Source organism: Maniola jurtina, chromosome 2 (assembly GCF_905333055.1).
Source record: "Maniola jurtina chromosome 2, ilManJurt1.1, whole genome shotgun sequence".
NCBI classification, from domain to species: Eukaryota; Metazoa; Arthropoda; class Insecta; order Lepidoptera; family Nymphalidae; genus Maniola; species Maniola jurtina.
The window spans coordinates 14204229-14229783 of record NC_060030.1 but is presented as its reverse complement, the minus strand read 5'-3'; the positions used below and the strand labels follow the sequence as shown (position 1 = coordinate 14229783).

Genomic DNA, 25555 nt, shown 5'->3' with positions numbered 1-25555 from the left:
GCTGAAGAGCTCCTCATGCTGAAGAGGCTGATTTCTTCGCAGAAGTTGATTTCATCGCGCAAATCTCAGGCTTCGTACCTCAAGAGGACCTCGCCATTGACGCACTGTCTGTTGTTGAACATATGAAGATAATGGGGATTTTTTTTTGATGGCGAAAGCTCTATCTTTAATCTTCTTAGAGCTGGTAGTTCTAGTAAGGTACAAGATTCTAGTGTAGTGCTGTCATCCTTACTAATCTGTTTTTGATAAGACTTTTAGTACTTATCAATTTATATCAATCGTATGATAGAAACTGAAAAACTCATATTCCTTAAACGGTTGAAAAGATTATCTTCAAGCAAACATATTATCTAGGATGAAGAAACCATTTCAATCTGTGGTACCTTAGCACTTAAACGGATGGATCGATCTGGAAGCGAAAAAAACGCTTTTAAGTCGGTCCATCCGTATAAGTGCTAAGTAGACAGACAAACAAACACACAGACGAAGGTAAAACTAAATAACATCCCCCCTTTTTGCGTAGAGGGTTTAAAATAGGCTAAAAAGCTGAATACATATATGCATATATGCTATTGTGAGTGTTTGGTTGTATTATAATGGAAATGCGCAAACATTGGCTAGGCATGCGTTCAAATATTGGTCCACGTGTATTCTTTTCCTCTATAAATATTGGTTTATTGGTTATCGAACTGAAGAGTGTTCAAACACACTAATAAAGCAGGTAATATTTTAAATATACCTATTTATTTTAGTGATTATAATATGAAGTATATTTATTGTTAAAAAATGTTTGTCTTTCTTCTTAAAAAATTAAATGTTCTCACCAGCCTATTCCATATCTCAGTTGCTATGTAATTTAATTGTGAACAACAGAAAATACCTACATATTATGCAACAAATAATTGATTTAACGAGATCCCATACATTCAAATCTGCATTTTATGGGGTAGTTGTGTTATAAGGGTACGTCCTTTAGATCTCAACCTAAGATCCAAAATAAGCCTCTGGAGGCTTTCTATTTGAATTAAAAAGTTCTGGAACTTTTTAATTCAAATAGCATAGCTATTCAAGCAATTCGGGGTTTATTTGTTAACGAACTTTCTCGCACAGGTGTGAATGTTCGCAAGTAAACAGTTCCTAGGTTTGATATTTTTCGGGTCATTTTTGAGTACGTATCCTTAAAATTAGCTTTCACAGGAAGTTTATAAAAAACACAGTCATCGATCAAGTTACCGACATCATAAAATACCTACATAAATTAATTATGTTGTCAGAAATGTGGGCTACGTCATCCCACATTAAGTTAATGTATCCGTCAGGCCCATCACCTTCAAATTAATTAAGTATTTTTAGGGTTCCGATCCAATCTCCAGAGAAAAAAGGAACCCTTAAAGGATCACTTCGATGTCTGTCTATCTGTCGTGTCTGTCAATTAGGAGGAATCAAAACCTATAGGCTACCTCCCGTTGACCTAGAATCATCAAACTTGGCTACCAGCAATGTCTTATAGCACAGGTAAAGGAAAAATTCGAAAACTTTGAATTTGTGAATTTGTGGTTACATGAAAAGAAATTAAAAATAACGATCAAATAATTTGCTCACTATCATATCAAGATGGCGCTGTCCGTCATTAACTTGCAGCGTTGTACTTACAAGTGTTGCAGCGATAAATTTTTACTATATTGGTTTGGGATTTCCTGTACGATGGTACGGAACCCTTCGCGTGCGATTCCGACTCACAATTGACTGGTTTTTTAGATTATAAGAGAGGCTTACGCTTGACGACCACCATACTAATATAAAAAAGCTCAAATAAAAGCAATTAATATGAGGTCCAGGTTGATGTGCGGTGCGCGCTTATCTAGAAGATAAGATTATTCACTGTTGTTTTAAAGGTATAGTCATCTTCTACTTACAAAATGTAAGATTATATTCTACTAGAGGATGCCCGCGACTTCGTCCGCGTGGATTTAGGTTTTTAAAGATCCCGTGGGAGCTGTTTGATTTTCCGGGATAAAAAGTAGCCTATGTCCGTCTCCGGGGTATAAGCTAACTCTGTACCTTTCGTCAGAATCGGTTAAACTGTTGGGCCGTGAAAAGGTAGCAGACAGACAGGCAGACAGATAGACGGACTTTCGCTTTTATAATATTAGTGTGGATGGATGGATGGATGATTGGACTTGCATCCTGTCAATAACGGTTTATGATCCTCCCAACCGAATTTCAGCAACTGCGACCAATCTCTACAGAATGGAACGTGGAAGTCCTTATAAGAGCAGATGCCTACGTCCAGCAGTGGACGTCTTCCTAGTGGTTGACACTACGATGACGAAATCATCACTAATATATTTTTAGAACAAGTTCTTGTAAAGTTACATTCGGATTTTCCTCACGAAAAAAAAGAAAAAAGGGGTCTCACGTTAAAAGCAGGAAATGGCTACGATAAAAATATTCTATTCTTGGTTCTCGCGTTATTATCCAATTAAGTAGAAATTTACGATGAAAAAATTCTAATGTCTAAAATATGCCGTAGTCCTTGATACGTTAGCTGAATAGTATTGCTATTGGGCTAGCTTACTACGTCATAATGAGTCTAGAAATAGATTTGAGTGTCTTCAGAAATGGCTATTGAGGCCGGTTTTGAAATTATTGTTATGCTGTTATATTATATCTATTATAAATTCAAAAGTCAACGGACAGATAATAATACCTACGTGCCATTCATATACGGATGCGTGACAATTTTTTTGTACAACATCTATGTAGGTATACCTACTTGCTTAATAACCACTGACCCAAAAAGAGGGCTGTTATAAGTTTCACGTGTATAACTGTGTATCTGTCTGTGGCATCGTAGCTCCTAAACGAATGAGCCGATTTTAATTAAGTTTTTTTTTGTTTGAAAGGTGGTGTGATCGAGAGTGTTCTTAGCTATAATCTAAGAAAATCGGTTCAGCCGTTTGAAAGTTATCAGCTCTTTTCTAGTTACTGTAACCTTCACTTGTCGGGGTTGTTATAAATTTTTAATTTACACTTGTCCCTTTAGGGGTTGAATTTTCGAAGAGCTGTGTGTCGATAAATCAGTCAATCAGTCAGTCACATTTTCCATTTATATATTTAGATGAAATTTTGTACTTATAAATATTACCTTTCTTGGCTTCAACAAGATATACGAGAAGGTACCTAATATTAAACATAACCTTAATTATAATGTATTTTGAAAGTGGAACATTAAAAATAGCTTTTTTTACTTTTATTACCCTGTATACCTGAATGTGAGCTGTAAATTTTCAAAAAATATGGTTTTAAAGGTTATATAAAGCTCAAAATTTTTTGAGAAAAGATTTAAACTGGATTTTTATGTAAATAAAGTGAATGGTCAAAAACAACTACTTATAACAGGTGTACTAAATAATAGTAATATAAGTAAGTATAATATCTACCTACTTACAAAAGCGATGATAGCCTATGGTAAAGAGGTCGGCTTAGGATATCAAAAATAGAATAATCTACTAAGCTATGTAAGTAGTATTTTGTCTCTATGATGATCTCTTACTTGATAACGTATCTAAAGATTATGGACAACTTCTAAACTTACTTACAAACTTATCCAAACTTCACAGTCGGAGAGAAACTTTCAGCTTTTATAAAATGTCGAAGGTCTGGCACGTGCTAGCTCTCTCTCTATTATAGATAGATTTCACTGGCACTGAGGCACTGAGGGCCTTATCTACAACTTCCAGATAAAATCTAACGAACGTTTTGACAGGTATTGTATTGGGAATCTGTCAAAATGTCAAACTATGAAATTCGTTAAATGAAGTTTATTTGGCGGTTGTGAAACAGACCCCTCTTAATTACGGCCGTTACTCCATTTCGATGTCCGGATAATAATCTTGAAATCTTGACTTTATAAAAATATATTTCCAAGTCATGAGAAAATCATTTGTGACAGAACGATTGATGGATGTGATAGGTAGGTAGGTATAAAATGAAATGAAATTGATTTATTTGCAGGAAACATTATACTTTGAAATTGATGCTATAATAAAATCATTATCGTATTGAGTGCCTCGCTGGACTAGTGGTAAGCACGCCTAAAACGCATTAGACATGAAGTTACAAGTGTAAATTAAAAATTTTAACACCCCCGACAAGTGAAGGTTACGGTAACTAGAAAAGAGCTGATAACTTTCAAACGGCTGAACCGATTTTCTTGGATTATAGCTAAGAGCACTCTCGATCAAGCCACCTTTCAAACAAAAAAAAACTAAATTACAATCGGTTCATTAGTTTAGGAGCTGCCACAGACAGATACACAGATACACACGTCAAACTTATAACACCCCTATTTTTGGGTCGGGGGTTAATAATAAATAGAAATAGATACTGAAGCTCTTCTTTATAGTCTTTATAATCAAAGTTGTCTGAATATCTGTCTACTTTATTATATATAGCCTATATTGTATATCATGCTGTTTTAAGTACAGATTTAGACACTACTAATTTCCATACCACTGCAATCAACACTCTTGTCTTTATATTTTGTACTACTACGTATACCTACTTTTATAAAAATAGAATAGATATAATCAGTTTTATAGTTTTTATACTTTATTGAGTAATTTAAAAAGCGTTCCCACGAGAATTATACATTTAATCCGTATGAAAACAAAATGATTTAGAGATAAAAATATATATTTTTGACATGGTGATCAAAATAATATTATGGTGATTTCGATGATTTACAATAACACTAACGACGCTTTCTGTAATTCAAATACCTATCCGGTATGTTGAAATATGAGAACCGAACATTAATTCACAATCAATCAATTAGAGTAATCGATATTAAAATTTAAATTTTATATTATCGACTGTTCATCTAATCTACAGTCTAGACGTAAAAAATGTGCACACCTAATATTTGCGCCTATCTTAAAATTTTCTGTTATTGATATAAGATATACCTACTAGAAATAGAAAAATGTGTGTTGTAATTTATGCATAGTTAAAAGCTTTTTTTTTATACATAATTTATTCAGTAATAATTTAAACCGATGAACTACAACAAGATGGTAATACCCAATGGTCCACGTGATATAATCTATAGTCTAAAGCACTTAGGGATGAAGTAAACATCAGTGAAAAAATTTTCAGAATCGAATTACAATTTCCGGAGATTAACCCCTACATCTAAACTTACAAACTTTACGTCTTCGTAATATTTAAAGTGTAAACTGTATAGTGTATACTAATAAATGACTTATTTTCTAATAGGCTCGACTGATGATGGACAAAAGGGCAACCGCAATAGCTCGGTCCAAACGGATCCAGCAACTGTTGGGCGATCTAGGGGTCGTAAGCTGCACGCAGACCAAACTGAAAGCGCTTTCTGGAGGCGAGAGGAAACGAGTTGCGCTTGCTGTCCAGGTAGGTTTCATTTCCACCTATACTGTCCATCCGTCTGTGTGTCTGTCTGTTAACTTATCACGACTTAACCGTTGATTTAGACGAAATTTGGCCCAGAAATAAATAGCAAAAATATCCTGGACACGGACGAATCGTAAGCTATACTTTTTGTTGCGGAAAATCTAAGATATTCCAAAAGTATTTTATACAAGATTTTCAAAAACCCATAATCAACGCGGACGTCTCAAACTTCCGCGTGGATTACTTAAGCGCGAAAAACTAATAGAACAGTATTTTTGTGAAAACTTTGATTTTCCGGGATAAAATTTAGCCAGTGTCCCTTTTCGGAATCCAAGCTTAGCTAGCTTATTTCTGGTACTAATTTTTGTCAAAATCGGTCAAAATGGATGGGCCGCGAAAAGATGTCAGATGACAGACAGACTTTCAGACATTTTATAATATTATTAAGTATGAATATGTATATGAAAGAAATCTTGTTCTTTTCAAGTAAGTAGGTCAGCTAATTATTGACTCTAGAGAATTATATTTAAAGCTATTCCAAGAAACGCTACAAAGTATACGTTTTATTGCGTGAAACTATTTTAAGTCAAAAGGATTTAACTGCTGTTGGTGTTGTTCAGTGGAACTGTCGGTCGCCATGTATTTAACTTGTGTAATTTGCAGAGGACCTATTATTTTAATGACAGGTCTCGGAAACGTAACGTGTTTTGAAAGTATGAGTGTGGACGTGGATGGCTGTTTTTCTTACATTTTGCTACTTGATGGAGGAAAATATATACCTACCTAAGTATCTACTAATTTTATTGAAAATAAAATATAATTAATGTAGCTTTCTGCTGGTGAAAGAATTTCCAAAAAAGGTTCAGTAGTTCCAAATATTACTTCTAAACTTACTAATTTTATAATATTGGTATAGAATTATAAATTGTACTAAGGCCTATTTACAGACTATCGATAATAATAAAAGCAGATCAAAATATTACGTAGAATATGAGTGTATGGAAAGTCAAATCGCCATTTTTTCTAAAGCGAATAGGCCATACCTACTAAGTAACAAAACCATAACTTAAATCCGAAACAATGCCCTATAGTCAGCGATATACCGACTGGAGTGGTTATTTCCATCCCATTTTATTTTAAAACTAGCTGACGCCCGCGACTTCGTCTGCGTGGATTTAGATTTTTCGAAATCCCGTGGGAACCCTTTAATTTTCCGGGGCTACATGTTAATGTAGCCTATGTGCTAATCCAGGATAGTATCTATCTCCATTCCGAATTTCAGCCAAATCCGTCCAGTAAACTACTGGAAGAGTGAAGGAGTAACAGACATACACAGTACACACACATACACACAAACTTTCGCCTTTATAATATTAGTGTGATATTAGTGTGATAACACATTTCTTTTAATCTATTGTCTTTTCGAACAGCTCCTCAACGACCCACCGATCCTATTCTGCGACGAACCCACGACAGGACTTGACAGTTCAGCAGCAAGTGCTGTGGTCTCCCGTCTCAGAAGATTGGCGATAGGTGGCAAACTGGTCATCTGTTCCGTCCACCAGCCGGCGTCTGGTGTCTTCGAGCTATTCCACCAAGTCGTGCTATTGGCTAATGGACGGATAGCATTTCATGGGACTATCGAACAGGCTGACCAATTTTTTGCATCGTAAGTACTTACAGCTGTAAATTTTTAGCTTAGTAGGATTTATATGCTGGTAATAGGTGGCAAGCTATACTAAATTATCTGTTCCGTCTACCAATCGGCGTCTGGCGTCTTCGAACTATTCCAGTAAGTTGTGCTATTGGCTAATAGACGGATAGCATTGCATTGGACTATCGAACAGGCTGACCATTTTTTGTATCGTAAGTAATTACTGGTACAAAATTTTAGTTCAGTAGTATTTAATTTAGAAAAAAAAAAAAAAAAATTGGCAGACCATTACATTCACCAATCAGAAACTAATTTTAGAACTATTGCACCAAGTTAAAGTTATTCGCCAATTACTATAATTATATTGGCAAATAGCTTTCCTATGGTAAATAATAGGCTACTATGTCACTAGTTTACTAGTTTTCCCTACCTCGTCTGCCTGGATTTTTATTTACGGCTACCTTAGGGTACCTTAGGGTAGTGCACCCCAGGGTACTCGACAATCCCTAGTTCGTCAGTTTAGACTCCAGACAGTTTGTCAGTCAATCACGGTTCTGTTTCATAGAAAAGATAGATATTTGTTATTCAGGTAAGTTTTTTCTATCGTATCATTAATAGACTAATAAATTTTATCTGTACTTATTTATATTTTTATTTCTCTTTTTATCTCTAGAAAAAAATGCTTGTGGCTGTGTGGTGGTCTGCTAATTGCAGACGCATTTCGAATTCTGATTCTAATCTAAGATTTAAGATAGATATCGAATATCCTTCATTTGAATCTTTTTTATTGAGTAAGTTCTATAAGTAACACGGTAAAGTAGGTACATGGAATTTGTCAAAGATATATCAATGATCAATGATCTTGATGTTATGTGAACTGTAAATAATTATAAAATGCAAAAAAGCGTTAATGAGTGGTTCTTATCTAATCAATAATCAAATAATATTCGATATGTCCAATGAAAAGTCAATCAATATGCTATAATTAGTGAATTGCTACTGCACTCAATGTGAACGTAGATTATTATTAAATTGTCAAAAGTGGTAGGTCATTTTTTGCCTTGTAAATTAGTTAATCAATGTTTTTTGCATGCATAACTCAAATGTAAATATTTTATAAAATGTGACTGACTGGCTGACTGATCTATCAACAAACAGCTCAAACTACTGGACGGATGGTTGAAAGGCATGCAGATAGATAGCTTTTATGACGTAGACATCCGCTAAGAAAGGATTTTTAAAAACTCGACCGCTAAGCGGGTAAAAAAGGGGTTTAGTATTAGACTACGCGGACAAAGTCACGGGCATATAAGCTAATTAAAAAATATTTTTAATTTCATTTATTAATTAATTCCCTGGCACGCAACCCTAACTTTTCGGAGTTATCCGGGAAACATCGAAAGGAAGCTCTTTCCTAATTCGAACCGCTAGGATATGGAACGCCCTTCCGGCGTCAGTTTTCCCTTCCGCCTATAATATGGGTACCTTCAAGTCAAGAGTGAATAGGCAACTTCTAGGCAAGCGCACTCGATCTTAGGCTGCATCATCACTTGCTAGCAGGTCTGATTGCAGCCAAGCGCTAGTCTATATAATTTAAAAAAAAAACCTGCATGACTGAGATTTCCCCGTACTGTCCTTAAAGGTATGTCAAGTCTGGCAATTCGCACTTGGCCAGCGTGGTCGACCATGGTCTAAACCCTCCTTTCAAATCAAGCTTTAGTAGGTACTAGGTACCTACTTTCGCCGGTCTTCGAAATCTAAAGTGTAGAGTAGTCTCTTAACAGATACAGGTAGGTACTTCTCTTTACCTTTTTCAAACTGTGAGCTTTTAATCAAACTGAACTTTTTCCTTTATCAAACTTTTTAATAAAGAGCAGCATAACATTGATCTGATTTCACTAGGTTTGACGAAATTTCATACGGAGATTGTATGTACCAGAGATGGAGATAGTTCCGTTTTTAGCTCAGAAAATTTAAAGAGTTTCCACGGGATTTTTAAAAACCTAAATCCCGCTCACGTAGTCGTGGGCAACACTTAGTTACCGTTTGTACAATCATCTTAATTTTATTCCATAGCATTCTTATCATCTAATTAATTATCATCTACTACACAATTTATGTAGGTACCCCTAAACCCTTTCTCACGAATCATTAAATCCTCCTCAAATGATCGCCTGGACCTGGTAGGGATCGCTTCAAAGTGATAAAGCCGCCAATTTGTACTACTATTTATATTGTTTATTGTTTTACTTCTTTTTTTTATATAATGGTGTACAATATTATTCCATCATTCATTCATCTACTCATCCAACCGTGTGAGCTTGAATTGGGTACGACAATTGAACGGTTGTTTAAAGTTTGATCCATGGAGTTATGGTGTCTTCATTGATGTTTCCGCCGGATGGCCGGTTCATTGATGTTATGTTAAATTCATTTTGTCCAAACAAATGGACTTTATACAGTGAACGATAAAAAGAAGGCGAATTTCTGTCATTTTTTGTCATTTCACACACAAACTAACGTCTGTTACGCTGAGTTGTTCCAAACAAATGCAAAAGCGGTGATTAATTAATCACAAGAATTCTATGGGGGTCTCGTAATTAAATTAGTTTATTTTCCACTTAAATTTTTAATTTGTTTCGAATAACTCAGGGTTAAACACGTAATTTCAACAATAATATCAGCGTAAATTGCAACAGGTTCATAATTGGTTCGTACTGTGTGTCATGGAGACAATAGCTGACTCAAAATGACAGTTACGGGTCTTTTTACGGGTCAGAATTGAAGACACGTTTGAAGAAATAGAATACATACTTACATAATACGCTCCGCCCACCGTAGTAGATAGATTTAGTTAGATGTAGATTTCGTTACGCATTATGAGCGTCCGAAATATTTATATGCTTAGTCGATCACTAACTTTACGACATTGAGATTTCTGTTCATTGCGTAATAGGTATATCTAACCACAAAATTATAATGTCTATCCTACATGAATGGGTCGCTACTTAAAAGACTTTTGTAATTTATGACATCGTATAGGTACGTACATACATATTCGTGTTTCTTAGAAATAATTATGAAATACCGCAACAGACCGGTCCCTTGTGGTTAATTTATAACTCAATATTTAAATGTAACTGAGGACCAGTAGCATGACAGACGGTTAAAGTTGTATTAAACTATGTTTAAATAAAAAAAAGCAAAAACACACCACCGCCCACTTTGGTTTTGTATAAAATCGCAGTACTTAATTGATTATCTATTATTTTTACGTTGTTAAACTCATGTAAATTCCTAATTCTCAATGAGAATAAAGTTTCTTTAACCGTAACTGAGAACCTCCTCCTTTTTTGCAAGTCGGTTAAAAATGGGCTACTTATACAAGTCAGGGTTCGATAACCCGCCGAGCAACCGCCGAGTTTCTTGCTGGTTCTTCTCGGTAGGAAAGGCATTCTGAACCAGTGGTAGATATCTGCTCTTGACGATTCAAAAGTACTTGTAAAAGTCTAATTGAATAAAAATATTTTGAATTTGAATTTGACAAATTTGGACCATTTTACCTTTAATCTTAATCTTGGATGAATGAATAGGTACAGACCTGTCCAACTCACTTTGCTTTTTGTTAACATAACTTGTAATTTTAATCACCCATCGTTCAATTGGACCAGAAGACGTATTTAAACAACTCTCAGTTAACTGTAGTATAAGACCCATAATTCCAATAGAATTCCAAAGGTCAAATCGTTTGAATGTATGGCTTTAGTAGGCCTTAAACAAGTTAAATCAAGTACTTAAACACTTAGAAGAAATTTACAGGCTTCTAATTTTCTACGCATGCAAGATAGGTAGTTTGCAGGCTTAGTTTAGGCTTTTGATAGTAGGTACTGATTAAGCCATACTATTTTAAGTACAGGCTAAGCCGTACTGATTTTACGACATACCTAATACAATTCCTAATAAAAAACAAAATAGGGCCACTTGAGTTGATACCTCATCATCATCTCAATTTGAGCCTCGATAGCTCAACGGTTGAGGAACGGACTGAATTCCGAAAGGTCGGCGGTTCAAACCCCACCCGTTGCACTATTGTCGTACCCACTTCTGGCACAAGCTTAACGCTTAATTGGAGGGGAAAGGGGAGTATTAGTTATGATTAGCATGGCTAATATTCTTTATTAAAAACAAAATCTTTCACTGGCCCACTGTTGAGTACGGGGCTCCTCTCAGAATGTAAAGGGTTAGGGCCTTAGTCTATCACGCTAGCCAAGTATGGATTGGCAGGCTTCACAAAGCGCTGAGAATATGCTTTGAGGCATGCAGGTTTGCTTAGGATTGGTGGGTAGGGTCTACTTTTTATCTCAGGAAATCAGAGTCCACGCGGACAAAGTAGCTGGCTTCATCTAGTCAATAATCAAATAACACTTAGATTTGATTTAATAGAAAATAAACCCGAAATGATTCGAACTATTATCATAAAAGAAACCTATTTAGAAAAATATATGATCGGATTAAGATAATAATTCAGCACTTAACTCTCAAATTACGAGGTTTTTGTTCATTTTAGTAGTAAGCCGTTGGCAATAATGAAGAAAATGACTAATTTATGTATCAATTCTACGAAAGTCTCTCGATATTGAACTATTCATTATTATTTTTTATACCAAAATATTCCATATTTCCTCGGAGCTTCTTTATTCTGAATCAATTTCTCATATCATTTAATCCAGGTTAAAATTCTCATAACTTATTAATTGGGTATAATGCGCACACGCGCCATTTTAACTTTGTGTCAACTGTAATGTGAAAAGTACGATTTTAGTCCTTATTTTAAAGGTGAACCCATGGTGAACATTAAAATGCCGCGCGAAATTTAATTTTGTACGGACTGTAGGTACATACAGTAAACATTTTCTTTTGACATTTGCGCGTAGACATTTTTCGTAGCATTTTTAACCCCCGACCCAAAAAAAGGGGTGTTATAAGTTTGACGTGTGTATCTGTGTATTTGTCTGTGGCATCGTAGCCCCTAAACTAATGAACCGATTTTAATTTAGTTTTTTTGTTTAAAAGGTGGCTTGATCGAGAGTGTTCTTAGCTATAATCCAGTTCAGCCTTTTGAAAGTTATCAGCTCTTTTCTAGTTGCCTTCACTTGTCGGGGGTGTTATAATTTTTTTATTTACACTTGTGATTTTGAAGAGTTTCTTTGTACCCTATCCATTTTGAAATATTTCCTCGTAGACTCAACTTCAAATGTCCAGTGGGCTTCAACGCAGCGGAGTACTACGTAACTCTTCTCGGTGTAGACGTAGAGAAAGAGATGGAGAGTAGAGATAGAATCAGACGCATATGCAACGAGTACCAGAGATCACACTACGCGGCAGCCATTGAGAGCAGAGTGGGAGATGTTAAAGATGAAATGGAGTATTTCAATGGGGATATAGATGAAAAGGTAAGACAGCTTATGAAGTTTATGAAATTATGTTTACTTGATTTTCTATTTACAAATATTTAGAAACTATTATATATTATTTAGATAGATTAGTGTAGGGATTGGTCGTTTTGCTAATTTCAAAGATCGGCAGCCTTCTCTCTATACATTTATAGTCAACACATTTTTTTTAGTACTAATTTTTTATACATATTATTATATATTTTCATTTTACTTAAAGCTTATTACAGATAATATTGATTTATTTTTTAGATTATCATTTTCTTTTATTAAATAAACTTTTATTAAATAATTTTTTTTCTTTTAGAACGTATACTTCGAGCGCTATTTAACACTGTAAGTACCTACCCTTAAAAATATCATATAATAATCATATAAAAATCTATGCTAACCTACATTTGAGCAAATAAATGATTATAAAACTAAGTGTATTGAATTCGCACTGCCCAATACCAAGAACACAAGTAACATTAATTTAAGGATAAATAATGATATTTTGAAAATAGAAGAGACTACTACATTTTTGGGGATAACCTTAGATGCGAAGCTGCAATGGGGCACCCATATATCAACTCTTGCTGGCAAACTAAGCTCTGCTGCTTACGCGGTTAGAAAGATTCGACAATTAACTGACGTGGAGACCGCAAAGATAGTATATTTTGCTTATTTTCATAGTATTATGTCTTATGGAATCTTAATATGGGGTAGAGCGGCAGATATTGGGAGAATTTTTGTATTACAAAAAAGGGCAATACGCGCAATTTATAACTTAAAACCACGCGATTCACTTCGAGAAAAATTTAAGGAAATAGGTATCCTTACCGTAGCCTCTCAATATATTTACAACAACATAATTTTTGTAAGACAAAATATTCTTAGTTACAAGAAGGTTGGCGATCTACACAACAGGCTGACTAGACACCGTAACAGGCTTGCGACTCCTACGCTCCGTCTCAGGAAGGTCCAAAAGTCATTTGTGGGAATGGGTATAATCTTCTATAACAAAATTCCTCAGTCAATTTTGGACTTGCCTTTACACAGGTTCAAAAAATCTATTAAAAATATGCTCTTGAGAAAAGCATATTATACTATCGAAGATTATGTAAATGATAAAAAAGCGTGGATTTGAACTTCGATTCGCTCCAGCAATGCGCAGGACTTCAATTGCTTTTATACATGGCATAATATTGTATATCAAATCTTTGAAAAGAGCAACCGCCGAGTTTCTTGCTGGTTCTTCTCGGTAGGAAAGGCATTCCGAACCAGTGGTAGATGCTTTTGACGATTCGAAAGAACTTGTAAAAGTCTAATTGAATAAAACATTTTGAATTTGAATTTGAATTTGAATTATGATTATGCTCTATGCCTGTTTTCTTTACTCTTGTAAGGCTGAATATTCTAACATTTTGATTGTTTACAGAGTCAAAGTAAATTACTTCGTCCAATTTTACTGGCTAATGTGGAGAAATATACTATCAATAAAACATAACAAATCTATTTGGATAGCTGAATTTGTGCTTCTTATGGTAAGAAATTTTTAATTTGATAGTATTTTAGATAGGATTCTTACTCTATACTTTTAAGCTCCCTATTTAGATTTTGTTTTAAATTTTTTTTAGTAAGCAGCAAGCAAATCTATTAATGCATTTGGTATTGAAATAGTTGTTCTATTAATTTTGTAATTAATTGAGTTGTTTGAGTTGTCAGCTAATATAATATTCTCAACCTATTTATCGTAACCTAAAGGTTCATTTACGCGAGAGCAACATAGTGCGACGTTGCGACATGCCCCAGTACCTACCATATATTATGGTACAATAATTTAAAATGAAGCAAGAATCATAGGCAGACTGGCCTACCGTGATATTCCATTTTCTACAACATGGTGTTGTTTCGGCATAAAATAGACTGCTGCATGCTGCAGCTAACGGCCGGATTTGTGTTTCTATTAGCATGCCGTATTGTTGCATTTTGATTCATCAGTTGCATTTTATAGATATTATATATCTTTGTGCAAGTACTTACAATGTTTGTTTTAGTCCACCAACCGGTTTTTAACCCCCGACCCAAAAAGAGGGGTGTTATAAGTTTCACGTGTGTATCTGTGTATCTGTCTGTGGCATCGTAGCTCCTAAAGTAATGAACCGATTTTAATTTAGTCTTTTTTTGTTTGAAAGGTGGCTTGATCGAGAGTGTTCTTAGCTATAATCCATGAAAATCGGTTCAGCCGTTTGAAAGTTATCAGCTCTTTTCTAGTTACTGTAACCTTCACTTGTCGGGGGTGTTATAAATTTTTAATTTAAACTTTTAATAGGTTTAAGATTTGGTATGGTAAATAATTTTTTTTTTTCATTAGTTCGTTGGACTCGTAATCTCAATCCCCTACCACGGCCACTTCGAAGAGCTAGACCAACGGGATATCCAGAACGCTGAAGGACTCCTGTACTTGATGATCACGGAAACCATTTTCCTGTTCATCTATGCAGTTTTCATCACATTCCCTAGTGAAGTGCCCGTGCTGTTGCGAGAAACCGCCAGTGGATTATACTCACCCCTGCCATATTATCTGGCGAAAATTATATTTTGGGTAAGTATAGTTTGAAGTTCTATCTATTCAGTATATTATGTTACCGTTTTATTTGATACTTTCTTTGTAAAACTATTAATCTCGATCCCCTAATTCTAGAACGGGGGAGGATTTGGTAAACAAAAAACTTCACGCTTGCTACGCTCGGGATAGAAGTAGTCTTCATTTCATGTACCTAACTTACAGACCATTTTACTTAATAATGATTTTAACATTTGCAGAGTAGAACAGAATATTTAAAAAAGTTAAGGAACATTATAAAGTCACCTTTTTGTATTCACCTTTGTTCAACCACGTCAACTTTATTTTCGAACCACGGTTTAGTAAAAAAAGAATCACTAGTAAAAAGCAAAATACCTAATTAGGTTATTATAAAATAAATTGCGTTCTATCAGAACAATGACTTGAGTAAATATTGACTTGGACAACATAATTTGTTCGGTACATAAGAATTCTTTTAGTAGTATGACACTATAATTAGATACCTACAACCATCGATGCCTAGAACTTTTTGTGTACACATACAATTTCCTGTTCAATTTTAATCTATTTTTAACCACAAATCTATTCCGAGATGTACCTTCCTGCATTTGTTTTTGCTACTTATCTTTTTTATGAACAACGTAAAAAATGGCATAATTCTGAGAAAATATTAAGTTTTAGTGGAAATCTTGGGTAAAAAAAAGTCGAGGTGTGTATATAAGTAAAAGAAACGGGGAATTCGCCAACTTTTTCAACAATAACTCTGTTTTATTATAATAATTAACGATTATTATCATATCTAGTTTTCCTTTGATGACTAGAATTCTTTGACTAATATGTCAATATTATAATATCCAACCGTTGAACGAGAGTGGACATGCTTAAAATAGATCTTTAGTGAAATAATATTCAAATAAGATATTTTTATCTAGCTTTTAGTGTAGGTACAATGCTAAAATTAGAAGCATTAATAGTGCAACCTAATTCAAATAAGCAATAATTTATTTATATTGAAATGACATTTACACTGTCGTAAATATAAATAATAATAATAACACTTGAGAGTAGCGATGATATTATACATCTCTATAAAAGTATATTTGATGGTTTTCCCGATTTTATCATATAAGTATTTATTTTATTTATAACAATATATTTTTATGGTTTCCGGATGCATAAAGTGACCATTATTTTAGAATAGGGTCTTGGACTGTAGTAATAAAATGATGTGATGTTTTGTATAGTTTATGGGACTACAATTCATTATTAAAGAGAATAATTAATGAACAAGGAAGGCGATCAATCGCGTCACAAGGCGATAAAAGATAAATATTATTAAATTTTTTTTAACATAAAAATAGAGTAATTTTCGGGGGGAAAATATTTTTAGCAGCATTTTAGTTATGTAAACGATAGGCTGAGATACTATTCATAAAACAGTCTAAGACACTAATGTTGGATAAATGGTCGTAAACAAAGCAAAACTAAACTAAAGCTTACTATAGATACCATAAATATAAAAAGATTTAATTTAAGTTGAATTTATCTCAGGAAATTGTTCAATGTTCACCCTAGAAAGAATCCTCTTGGAAACTGATGTGCCTAATATGAGCTTCAAAAGTATTTTGTAGATAATATTTATTATGAAGAAATTCGATATCGTGTTCTAAAAGTCGTGCGAATATTTAAAAAGATGTATAGGTAGTGTAGCGTTTTACTCGTAGACTTTCTAGATACCTAAGTCGTAGCCTTTTAAAAGTAAAATAACTAGAGCCTTAGAATTTTATTTTAACTTATTTCGTAGCAACTGCGTAGCTCCTAAAAAGATCTTCTAATATTCATAGTAAAGTGTGAATTCGCGACATATTGTAAAATACTTACCTAATAATATATGGATCTACATATAATAGTAATTATCCGTCATACTGCTACCCGCCATCTTCCTTTTTTTCTCCTCCTTCCTCGTGAGGATAATCCGTCATGGATGCCGCCGACCACGCGTTGAGACAAATCCAATGACTAGATACTCTATACTTCTCTCTCAAGTACTCGGCTTTGTAAAATGCAGGTCCGCAAGTATTTGCGGACCTGCATTTTAAAGGGAGCCTATCCTATACTATCATCCCCTCGTCATGATCAAGCCAATGCCCGTTTAGCCCATAGTCTCCCTCATTGGCCCAGTGTGGACCCTAATAACCCTTTTAAACCAGAAGAATTCCTTACAGATCCCACGCGCGGTTATAGAACCGGTTCTCTTCGTGACCCTGGTATTCAACGTGGCAGGTCTTCAAGGAGGCTTCATGAACTGGCTCGGAATGTGTTTCGTCTGCATACTCTGCGCCAACTACGCCAATGCATATGGTAATATTTTTTATTACTATCGAAGTATCGACTCAAAACCGCTTTGGTTTCAATTTCTTAAGTAAGAAGTAATTACGATTCATGCAACTGGATCGAAATATCGATATTTCATAATCGTATTGATCGTGGTATTTACCCGCTATTTACAAAATATCCTCAGATTTTTTATAGAAAGCTTCTGTGAGCTGAATAAGTACAACTTTTTTTTAATTGGAATTTTTGAATCTCGTCCTTCTTCTCGTCCGCTTGGATTTGGAAATCCCGCGAGAGCTGTTTTTAAAAAGTACCTATCCTATATCCGATTCAAGAATGTATCTAAGCTTTCTCTTTGCCTTTCGTATTGAAAAGACTGACAGCGAATTATATTTTCACATTTATAGTCTCGGAATATCAGTTCTAATTCCTGTAGTAGAGACCTTTGCGTAGGTACTTTAGTAGGTATGAGTAAGTCATTTATAGAGGCACATTTTATTATTAAGTACTTCTTAATTATCACTACTTAATTATTTTCAAATAAATAAATGTAATATCTACTGCACCTATCCGGGTTCATGCAAGAATAATAAATAATAAAACTTAGTGTACTTAGCAATTTTACAAACATAAATTCCATTGTTATAATCTTTTTTGCATTATTTATTTTATCGCGGATTTGTTTTGTAATTTATCCAAAATATTAACATGTCTATTTAATCCACGGTCTCACTTGTAACAAATCATCACAAATGCAGAGTTGTCGAAATAAATGACCACCAAAATTACTCAAATTTTATTTATAATAATAAAATTGTAAAATATTCTTCAATATGACTATGAAATGTGGAATATCTATATGATTTATTGCCATAATTATTTAAATACTTAATGAAAATTAACATAAAATGACAATAGAGTAAGGTAGTTAATTTTTTTAGGTGCGATATTTTTTCCAATCTATGGAAATTCAGTCACGTAGCTCATTGGGGCTACAAGCTTTGTTCAATTTTGTGTAAAATACATTTTTATTTTCATATATTATCTAAATGGTTTAAAAATAAATCCGTTAGTAAATGCAACGTAAAATTATTCATTGATGGATCATAGAATTAATTTAAGAATATAATATTTTATTTTTCTGTACTTACCTACTTAATTACTTAAAAGTAATAGCTTCAGCTTTTAATAGATTATTATAAAGGTGAGGTTGTATTACTTAAAGAATATAATTTGTATGTTATATTGTGAACTTCTCATCCTCACACAAACTTTTATAGTTTACAGAGGATGGCTATTTGTGTATATAATTAATGTAAGTAATTACTTACATTAATTATATTAGTGTAAGTAATTAAATTAATGTTGTGAACAATAAAAATAAAACTTTTCGCATATTAACTATTATATAGCTTGGTCGATAAATTCAACCAAACGTTCAATATTTTTAAATACTTACCCCTCAAAACCTTCGATCATTTTTGACCTTTTATACCAACAAAGGAGGTTAATATTTTTTTCAGACAGACGGATAGAAGACAGGAGATATTAATAATTCGACGTGTATTTTTACAAAAGTTAAATTACTCGCATTCAATGCTAGTTAAGCAAATAGTCTTCAATTCCACTTATAAGTAATAACAAATTGGTCTGTAATTTTGTTTTAATCCGATAATAATAATACGAACCTACTCATGAGTTTTTACTTTTTGTGTTCAGCTCAAAATTACACAGGATTTTCTTTAATACAACAATTTTTTGCAGGTTAAAACTAACTTTTTTATATTTTTTTGTTCAAGCCAAATTATTATCATTGACTATGTAAATTTCCCTGCTTTACTATTCGATACGTGTAACTTAGACGTATAATTTCTTTCTAGGTTCTTTCCTGTCAGCAGTCTTCGACAAAATGGAAACAGCAGCACTAGTCTCCGTTCCATTCGATCTAATAGGGACTATGTTCTCTGGAATATATCTGAACTTGGGTAGCGCGTCCCGTTACATCTCGTGGCTCAAGTACGTGTCGGCATTCTACTACGGTGTTGAAACCATATCTATCATCCAATGGAACTCAATTGAGACTATTAACTGTGTTAGTATAAAGGGCATGCCCTGTATCAAAACGGGGGCAGATGTGTTACGGAGGTATGGATTTATGGAGGAGCATTTCTGGAGGAATTGCGTATGTTTGATGGTTATGTACTTTGTGGCGCATCTGATAGCGTTTATCATGGTCGTGAAAAGGAGTCGAGGCACGCCGGTGTATTAGGTTTTCAAATTGTAATGTAGGTATTTATTGTGTTCAAACGGTGCGTCCAAACTGTAATAAAACGTGTTTTGTAGCATGCTCTGGAACAGATGCACCTTAAATATAATAATTCTAATGAAAATTTAAATACTACTATGACACAAATCATTTTCTCAATGACTCTAATAAAAATATGTAAATAAAATATGGGTCTTCCTACTACGGTCTGCTGCACAGACCAAATTGCGACACTCAAAACTGGGTATCCATGTTTTATTCCTGGAATTGCAATAAATTGAAATTGAATTGAATTAAATATGTTTAAAGCTAGGCATCCACTGTGTTCGCAAATTTGTAGCCCTCCACGCTACTGACTAGTGTACAACCTAGGTACATACATTCCATCCGCTGCATAAAAAAATCGCACTTAAAATAATAAGCGTGATTTGCTAAATTAGATTGATATGATTGGACAGTCGGCCGCAGGCTCGGGTGTTCATTTTTTTTATAATTGGTTGATAACAATGCCTGGTGTCTAGTTAGTCTAAGGCTAAAAGCTTTCGCGAAAACTCCAAGCGGTGTCAGTTTTATCACGAGCGAGGAACAACCGTGACGATAGAGAATACTAGACGACTTTATTTGAGCACTTCGAAAGCATAGTGGAAAGCCAGCTTAAGAAAATTGTAAAACATGTTTAGGTACTTGTTCTATCAATGTTCAACCAAAAGATGTTTGTTAATTTTTTGATCCATTTGTGTATGTCTTTTGTTGAAAGTTATATTCAAATCTACATACAGTCCACCCTTATTGAGTTTCTTAGTTACCTACTTTTAATATGTAAGCGTTAAAAATATTTGTAAGCTTAAATTATGTTTGATTTTTCTGGTTATAAATCAAGTTATGATTTAACCTAGTTATGTTTTAGGTAGTCTGAACTATGTACATTGTACACGAGCCTAAAGGCGTGTTCAGGGCACTAGCGCCTGCGCAAATCTTTGGACTGTATTAAAAATACTTATTAGACAATTTTCATAAAATATAAGAAAACATACATTGAAGCTAAATAATGTTTTTTTAATCATATACAAGTTAGCCCTTGACAGTGATCTCACCTGGTGTTAAGTGATGATACTTTCTAAGATGGAAGTGGGCTAACTTGGGAGGGATATTTACTAAGGGGTAGTTACGAATTAAGTGTTTTTCAGCGCAATTATGTAAATTGTTATGTAACATAATTACAATCATTTCGGTATTTTTATACGAATAAAAATGAATTTATTAAAGCGTGGAGACTTTTATTTATTTACTTACCTGTTGTGGCGCCACAAAATCCTTATCTATTCTACTGGGTGTCGAATGATCTTGCATAGATTTAAAATGGATATATGCCATATTATAAAAAAAATCTATTAAAATAGTGGTATCGAGAGCAAAATTATAAAAGATTTTATTACTGAATCCTAAATGTCATTGATCTAAAGTTCAAAATAATAATTAGATATTAAAATAATTTATGACATATTTTAGTAATAAATTCTTCTATCTTATGTGTGAAAACCGCTGATGTACCTGCGCAGTAGGTGATTTATAGGTGAAAAGAAGTAAGTATGGGTAAAGATACGACGCAGGGAGATTCTACTTAGGTCACGAATTGGTTCGATTTTTTACTAAAGTTCCTTTCCCACAATAAAATATTGAAAAATCACCATTATTTCAGCTTTGCAAACATCTTCAAATATCACTTTTGCATCTTAGTTAAGACATCCTTGTAAAAACTTATAACCAATAATGAAGTAGTCATCACCGAAGAAGAAACATTATTCCTTCTAAAAGCTGTTGAGTGTCTTGCCGGATCTTTTTCAGTGGAAACTGCTTTCCGAACCAGTGGTAGAATCGCAGCTATAACATGATATACAATAAATAAATGTGAATTCATAGAATTATTGAAAGCTCTTTAGGAAGATTTTTAGGAAAATTGGCTTAAAAGGCTACATGATCTAAGAGTTTGATATTTGAAATAGACATAAAAATACCATAAAAAGATATATTCTATTATTTGTTGATCCGCTTTCCAAACAGATAATATATAATCATTAATCTGAGAATTAGCATAGCGATAAAAAGTGTTTTTACAGCCGAAATCAATTATTATTGACGACAATAAGGCTTATCGTAGAACAAGTTTCAAATCTAGGTTTCTGCATAACTACCTACATAATATTATCTTTTAATTAATAGTAATGTTTTGAGAGCTCGTGAGAGTTTTGAGGAGCTTTTCGTAGATCAAAATTAAAGTTTATAAAGCGGAATTTACATTACGAAATTAGTGGCACGAAATTAGTTTTACAACATTGCACGTGTAAACGTGTAATTGATGCACATTAACGAAATTAGACGTTTATACGTGCAATTGATAGTAAAACTAATGTCGTGAAACAAATTTCATGCCACTAATTTCGTAATATAAATTCCGCTTAATAATAGGTTACCTATTAGCGGATGCCTGGCATGCACTGCAACGCAAGTCACCTGCGATCATATGTATGTTGATGGTACTATGTCAGAAACCTTCACGCCAGATGGATAGAAGCATGTGCAGGTAGTTACTTTCTTCTTCTTCTTCTAGTGCCATCTCCTATCGGAGGTTGGCAATCATTAAGGCTAACTGGATCTTGTTCACCGCTGCTCTAAACAGTGACCTTGTACTCATGGTAACCACTGGCGAAGGTTTTTGAGCCAGGATGTTCGTCTACGGCCAGGTCTACGCCTGCCCTTTATTTTCCCTTGCATTATGAGCTGCAGCAGGTCATATTTTGAGTTGCGCATTATAATATGTCCCAGATATTCGAGCTTTCTCCTTTGCACACATTTGAGTACTTCAGTAGACTTCCCCATTCTCTGCAACACGGTGGTATTTCGAACACGATCTCTCCATGAGATTCACAACAGTCGTAGTTCGTAGTTACTTTGCGAAAGTCTATTATATGCAAGGAACTCCAAGCTTAATTCGCTATAATTTGCCAAAACAAACTAGTGCACAACAGCACAACGCATGCTACTCATTGACAGATTTGTTTGTTTTGCCGGGTTATAGTGAATTGAGTTTGTATTTCAAGCAAGTGTCAATAACAACTACACAAAGTTATATTGTAAAAGTTTATTTGAATATATAAATATGATGATAATATTTCAGCTGCTATCATTTATCACTTTGTTTTAAATTGTTGATGGTTTAAAAGGTTCACAAATAGCAAAACCTGCTTTATGTCCAGTTTACACAAGTAATGCAAAGTAACTTGGTAACCTTACAATGATTTAGCTCAGAATACATAATAGTGGTAGCATTTTGGGAAAAAGCACTTCCTCAAAATTTGCTGAGAGCTCTTAGGTCATCAAAAGAACACTATTTTCGATTAGGCATAAAATAAAAGTCAACGCACGTCGAAAGTGGAATAAACAAATAATTTTGCATTAATTTCGTCTTAAAAAGTTAATTAATTAGCTGTAGATAGTGCTAACTTTGAAAAACGTATCTATTTAATTGAATTTAAGATAATTCTATTTGAAATAGGAGGTCTAATATTTTACTAGACATCGAATTTCTAAAACAAGTTATTTAGATCAAGGAAATTAAGTGGTATCATCAACAGAAGCAGATACAATTTTATTGAGACTTGTGAACATTACAGATAAGTACTAAGTAAACGCACTGAATAGATTTAGTTGAAATTAATATACATAATTTGTTTTCGTTATAACTAATACCACCTGCTCCTAAATAGTGGTGACCCCCCATGGACTTGGAGTAGCTAGATGTCGCATCATCATCATCATCGTTGTCAACCGAAAAACGTCAACAGCAGCTGGACATGGGTCTCTTGTAGGGTTTTCCATGGTCTCCCCCCCCCCCCCCTCCCGTCCTCTTCCCCAGAAGCCAGTTAGCTATCCAGCCAGGCAATTGTGGAGGGAGGGTATATGGGACTCGCTGGCTTAGAGGCGACCGGAATACCTACTAAACTCCATTGGCGACTGGGTCACAGGAACACCAACAAGCACGGGAAGCAATCAACCGCGACCCAGCCAGCGACGTCCGCCGAGGACCCCCTCGCGAGGTCCCCTATCTGCGCGTCTGAGACGCACCAATGAAATGCGTCTCCCGACCCGGGGACTCAACGGGCGACAACCATCGATGTAGACAACGAACCGATCGCCCGGAGCCCTCGCCAGGGCGTCAGGCGACGATGCCACCCACGTCGCCTGCGTCCCGTCCTTCGCTTTCATCCACTGTGCCCTCTGCTAGTAGAGGGATACGCAGAGAAACCTCCCCGCGTATCAATGTCCCCGAAGAGAAATTATTTACCATATTACCGGGGTGCACCGGCCCGAATACTGCTCTTCCCCTTGGACGACTCCAAAAGAGACCAGCAGCACCCAGGCACACCTAGTGGAAGGTCTTTCACCACTGTGCTTTCCGGTGCAAAGTCGCCATTCTAGCACCATGGGACCCCAACGTCTGTCGGTTTTTCGACGTGATTTGAAATACCTACTAGGCATAACATTGTCGTCAAAGGTTAAATAATATTAATATTAATACGTTACATAAATAATTTAATTAATCCGGTTCCACGCTTCATGGTTCCCACAGATGGGTAATCTATGTTTTCTTACCATTAGTAGATAATCTGCGATTTTGTACTAATCTTCGAATAGTAAGATATTCAATAAATGAGAGCTTCTCACATTTTAATTTTAAATGATTCCTAAAACCATTTAAATTTGCATTATAACACGTCAATTTCAGTAGGTAAAGCAATAAAATTCGTTGAAGAAAATATAATTTATTTTATTGATGTTATCATACTTGTAACGTGGTCCGTAGAACACGCGTAGCTTATTTTTTTAGCTATGTAACCAGAATATTTTTTACTCTCTGTATGTTGTATTGTATCTTAAGTAATTTCTGAGGGTTATAACCCGTTCTATTAATTGGAAATAATGGTGAACGTTCTTGTGAAATAATGTGGTGGGCTGAAATCTATAGAGCGGACTTTGCTTAGATTTAGATGGCTAAAACGAGACAGATTTATACCAGCAATATAAAGCTGTTTCGTTTTAACCTACGTCTCGACTTTGAGACACGCCAGATTTTGACTCTTCGGTTAAGATCGTTTTATTATCGATGTAATTATAGTAATAGTAATAGTTTATAGTAAATACCTACCAGACTTGTTATCTACCCGAAGTAGCTTCATAATACCAGACGTGTTGTACTGATACGATGGGTATTTACGACTATGCCGGCCCGAAACGACGATCACCCCGATTCCACGCAGTCTTATTCTGTCCTACACCTTGAGTTTATGTAAAGCGCGAAGGCGAAGGTGGTGCGAAGAGGGGAAGTGGCGAGCAAAACGAGCCAGCGACAACCGTAGCGAAACGAAGGTGAAGCTCAATGAAGGGACGACGAAGCGAGTCGTCTAGTGTAGCCCACACAAAATAGGTACATTATTGGTAGCCCATTTAAAACGCGCGATTGATAGGTCAAATCAGGTAAAGTTTTCTCCAATTAAATTATAAATTCCTATTATAAGTATAGAATGTTACAGCTGTACTCACGTATTTAGTCGATGTAAGCTCGACTAGTTTCTAACCGGGGTCCTTTTTCATTGGGATTTTGCATAGGATTTAAACATTAAAATATAAATTTCTAAATCCAATTCGAACCCAGGACTTTCCACATAGCCACATTGGGTAAAACCATAGTGCAAGGAATGATAGAAATATCTTCAAAATGCAAGAAAAATAAGTATGAATATGAATGAATATTAGGTAAAAGCTTGTTTAGTTCAAGGCAAATTTCACAA

At 34.7% G+C, this 25555-nt stretch overlaps 1 protein-coding gene across 2 annotated transcripts in view; it reads left to right on the top strand.

Moving 5' to 3' along the window:
- LOC123871455 (protein scarlet-like) overlaps positions 1-20976 on the top strand; it is a 43325-nt gene extending 22349 nt beyond the window's left edge. For both annotated transcript variants that reach the window (XM_045915296.1, XM_045915304.1), the window contains exons 5-12: positions 5281-5433; positions 6864-7102; positions 12330-12540; positions 12848-12876; positions 13961-14066; positions 14897-15127; positions 17335-17470; positions 19324-20976. In XM_045915296.1, the coding sequence (XP_045771252.1) occupies positions 5281-5433; positions 6864-7102; positions 12330-12540; positions 12848-12876; positions 13961-14066; positions 14897-15127; positions 17335-17470; positions 19324-19712 (1494 nt within the window). In that variant the 3' untranslated portion in view covers positions 19713-20976. The remainder of the gene's footprint in view (positions 1-5280; positions 5434-6863; positions 7103-12329; positions 12541-12847; positions 12877-13960; positions 14067-14896; positions 15128-17334; positions 17471-19323) is intronic.
- The last annotated feature ends 4579 nt before the right edge of the window (positions 20977-25555 follow it).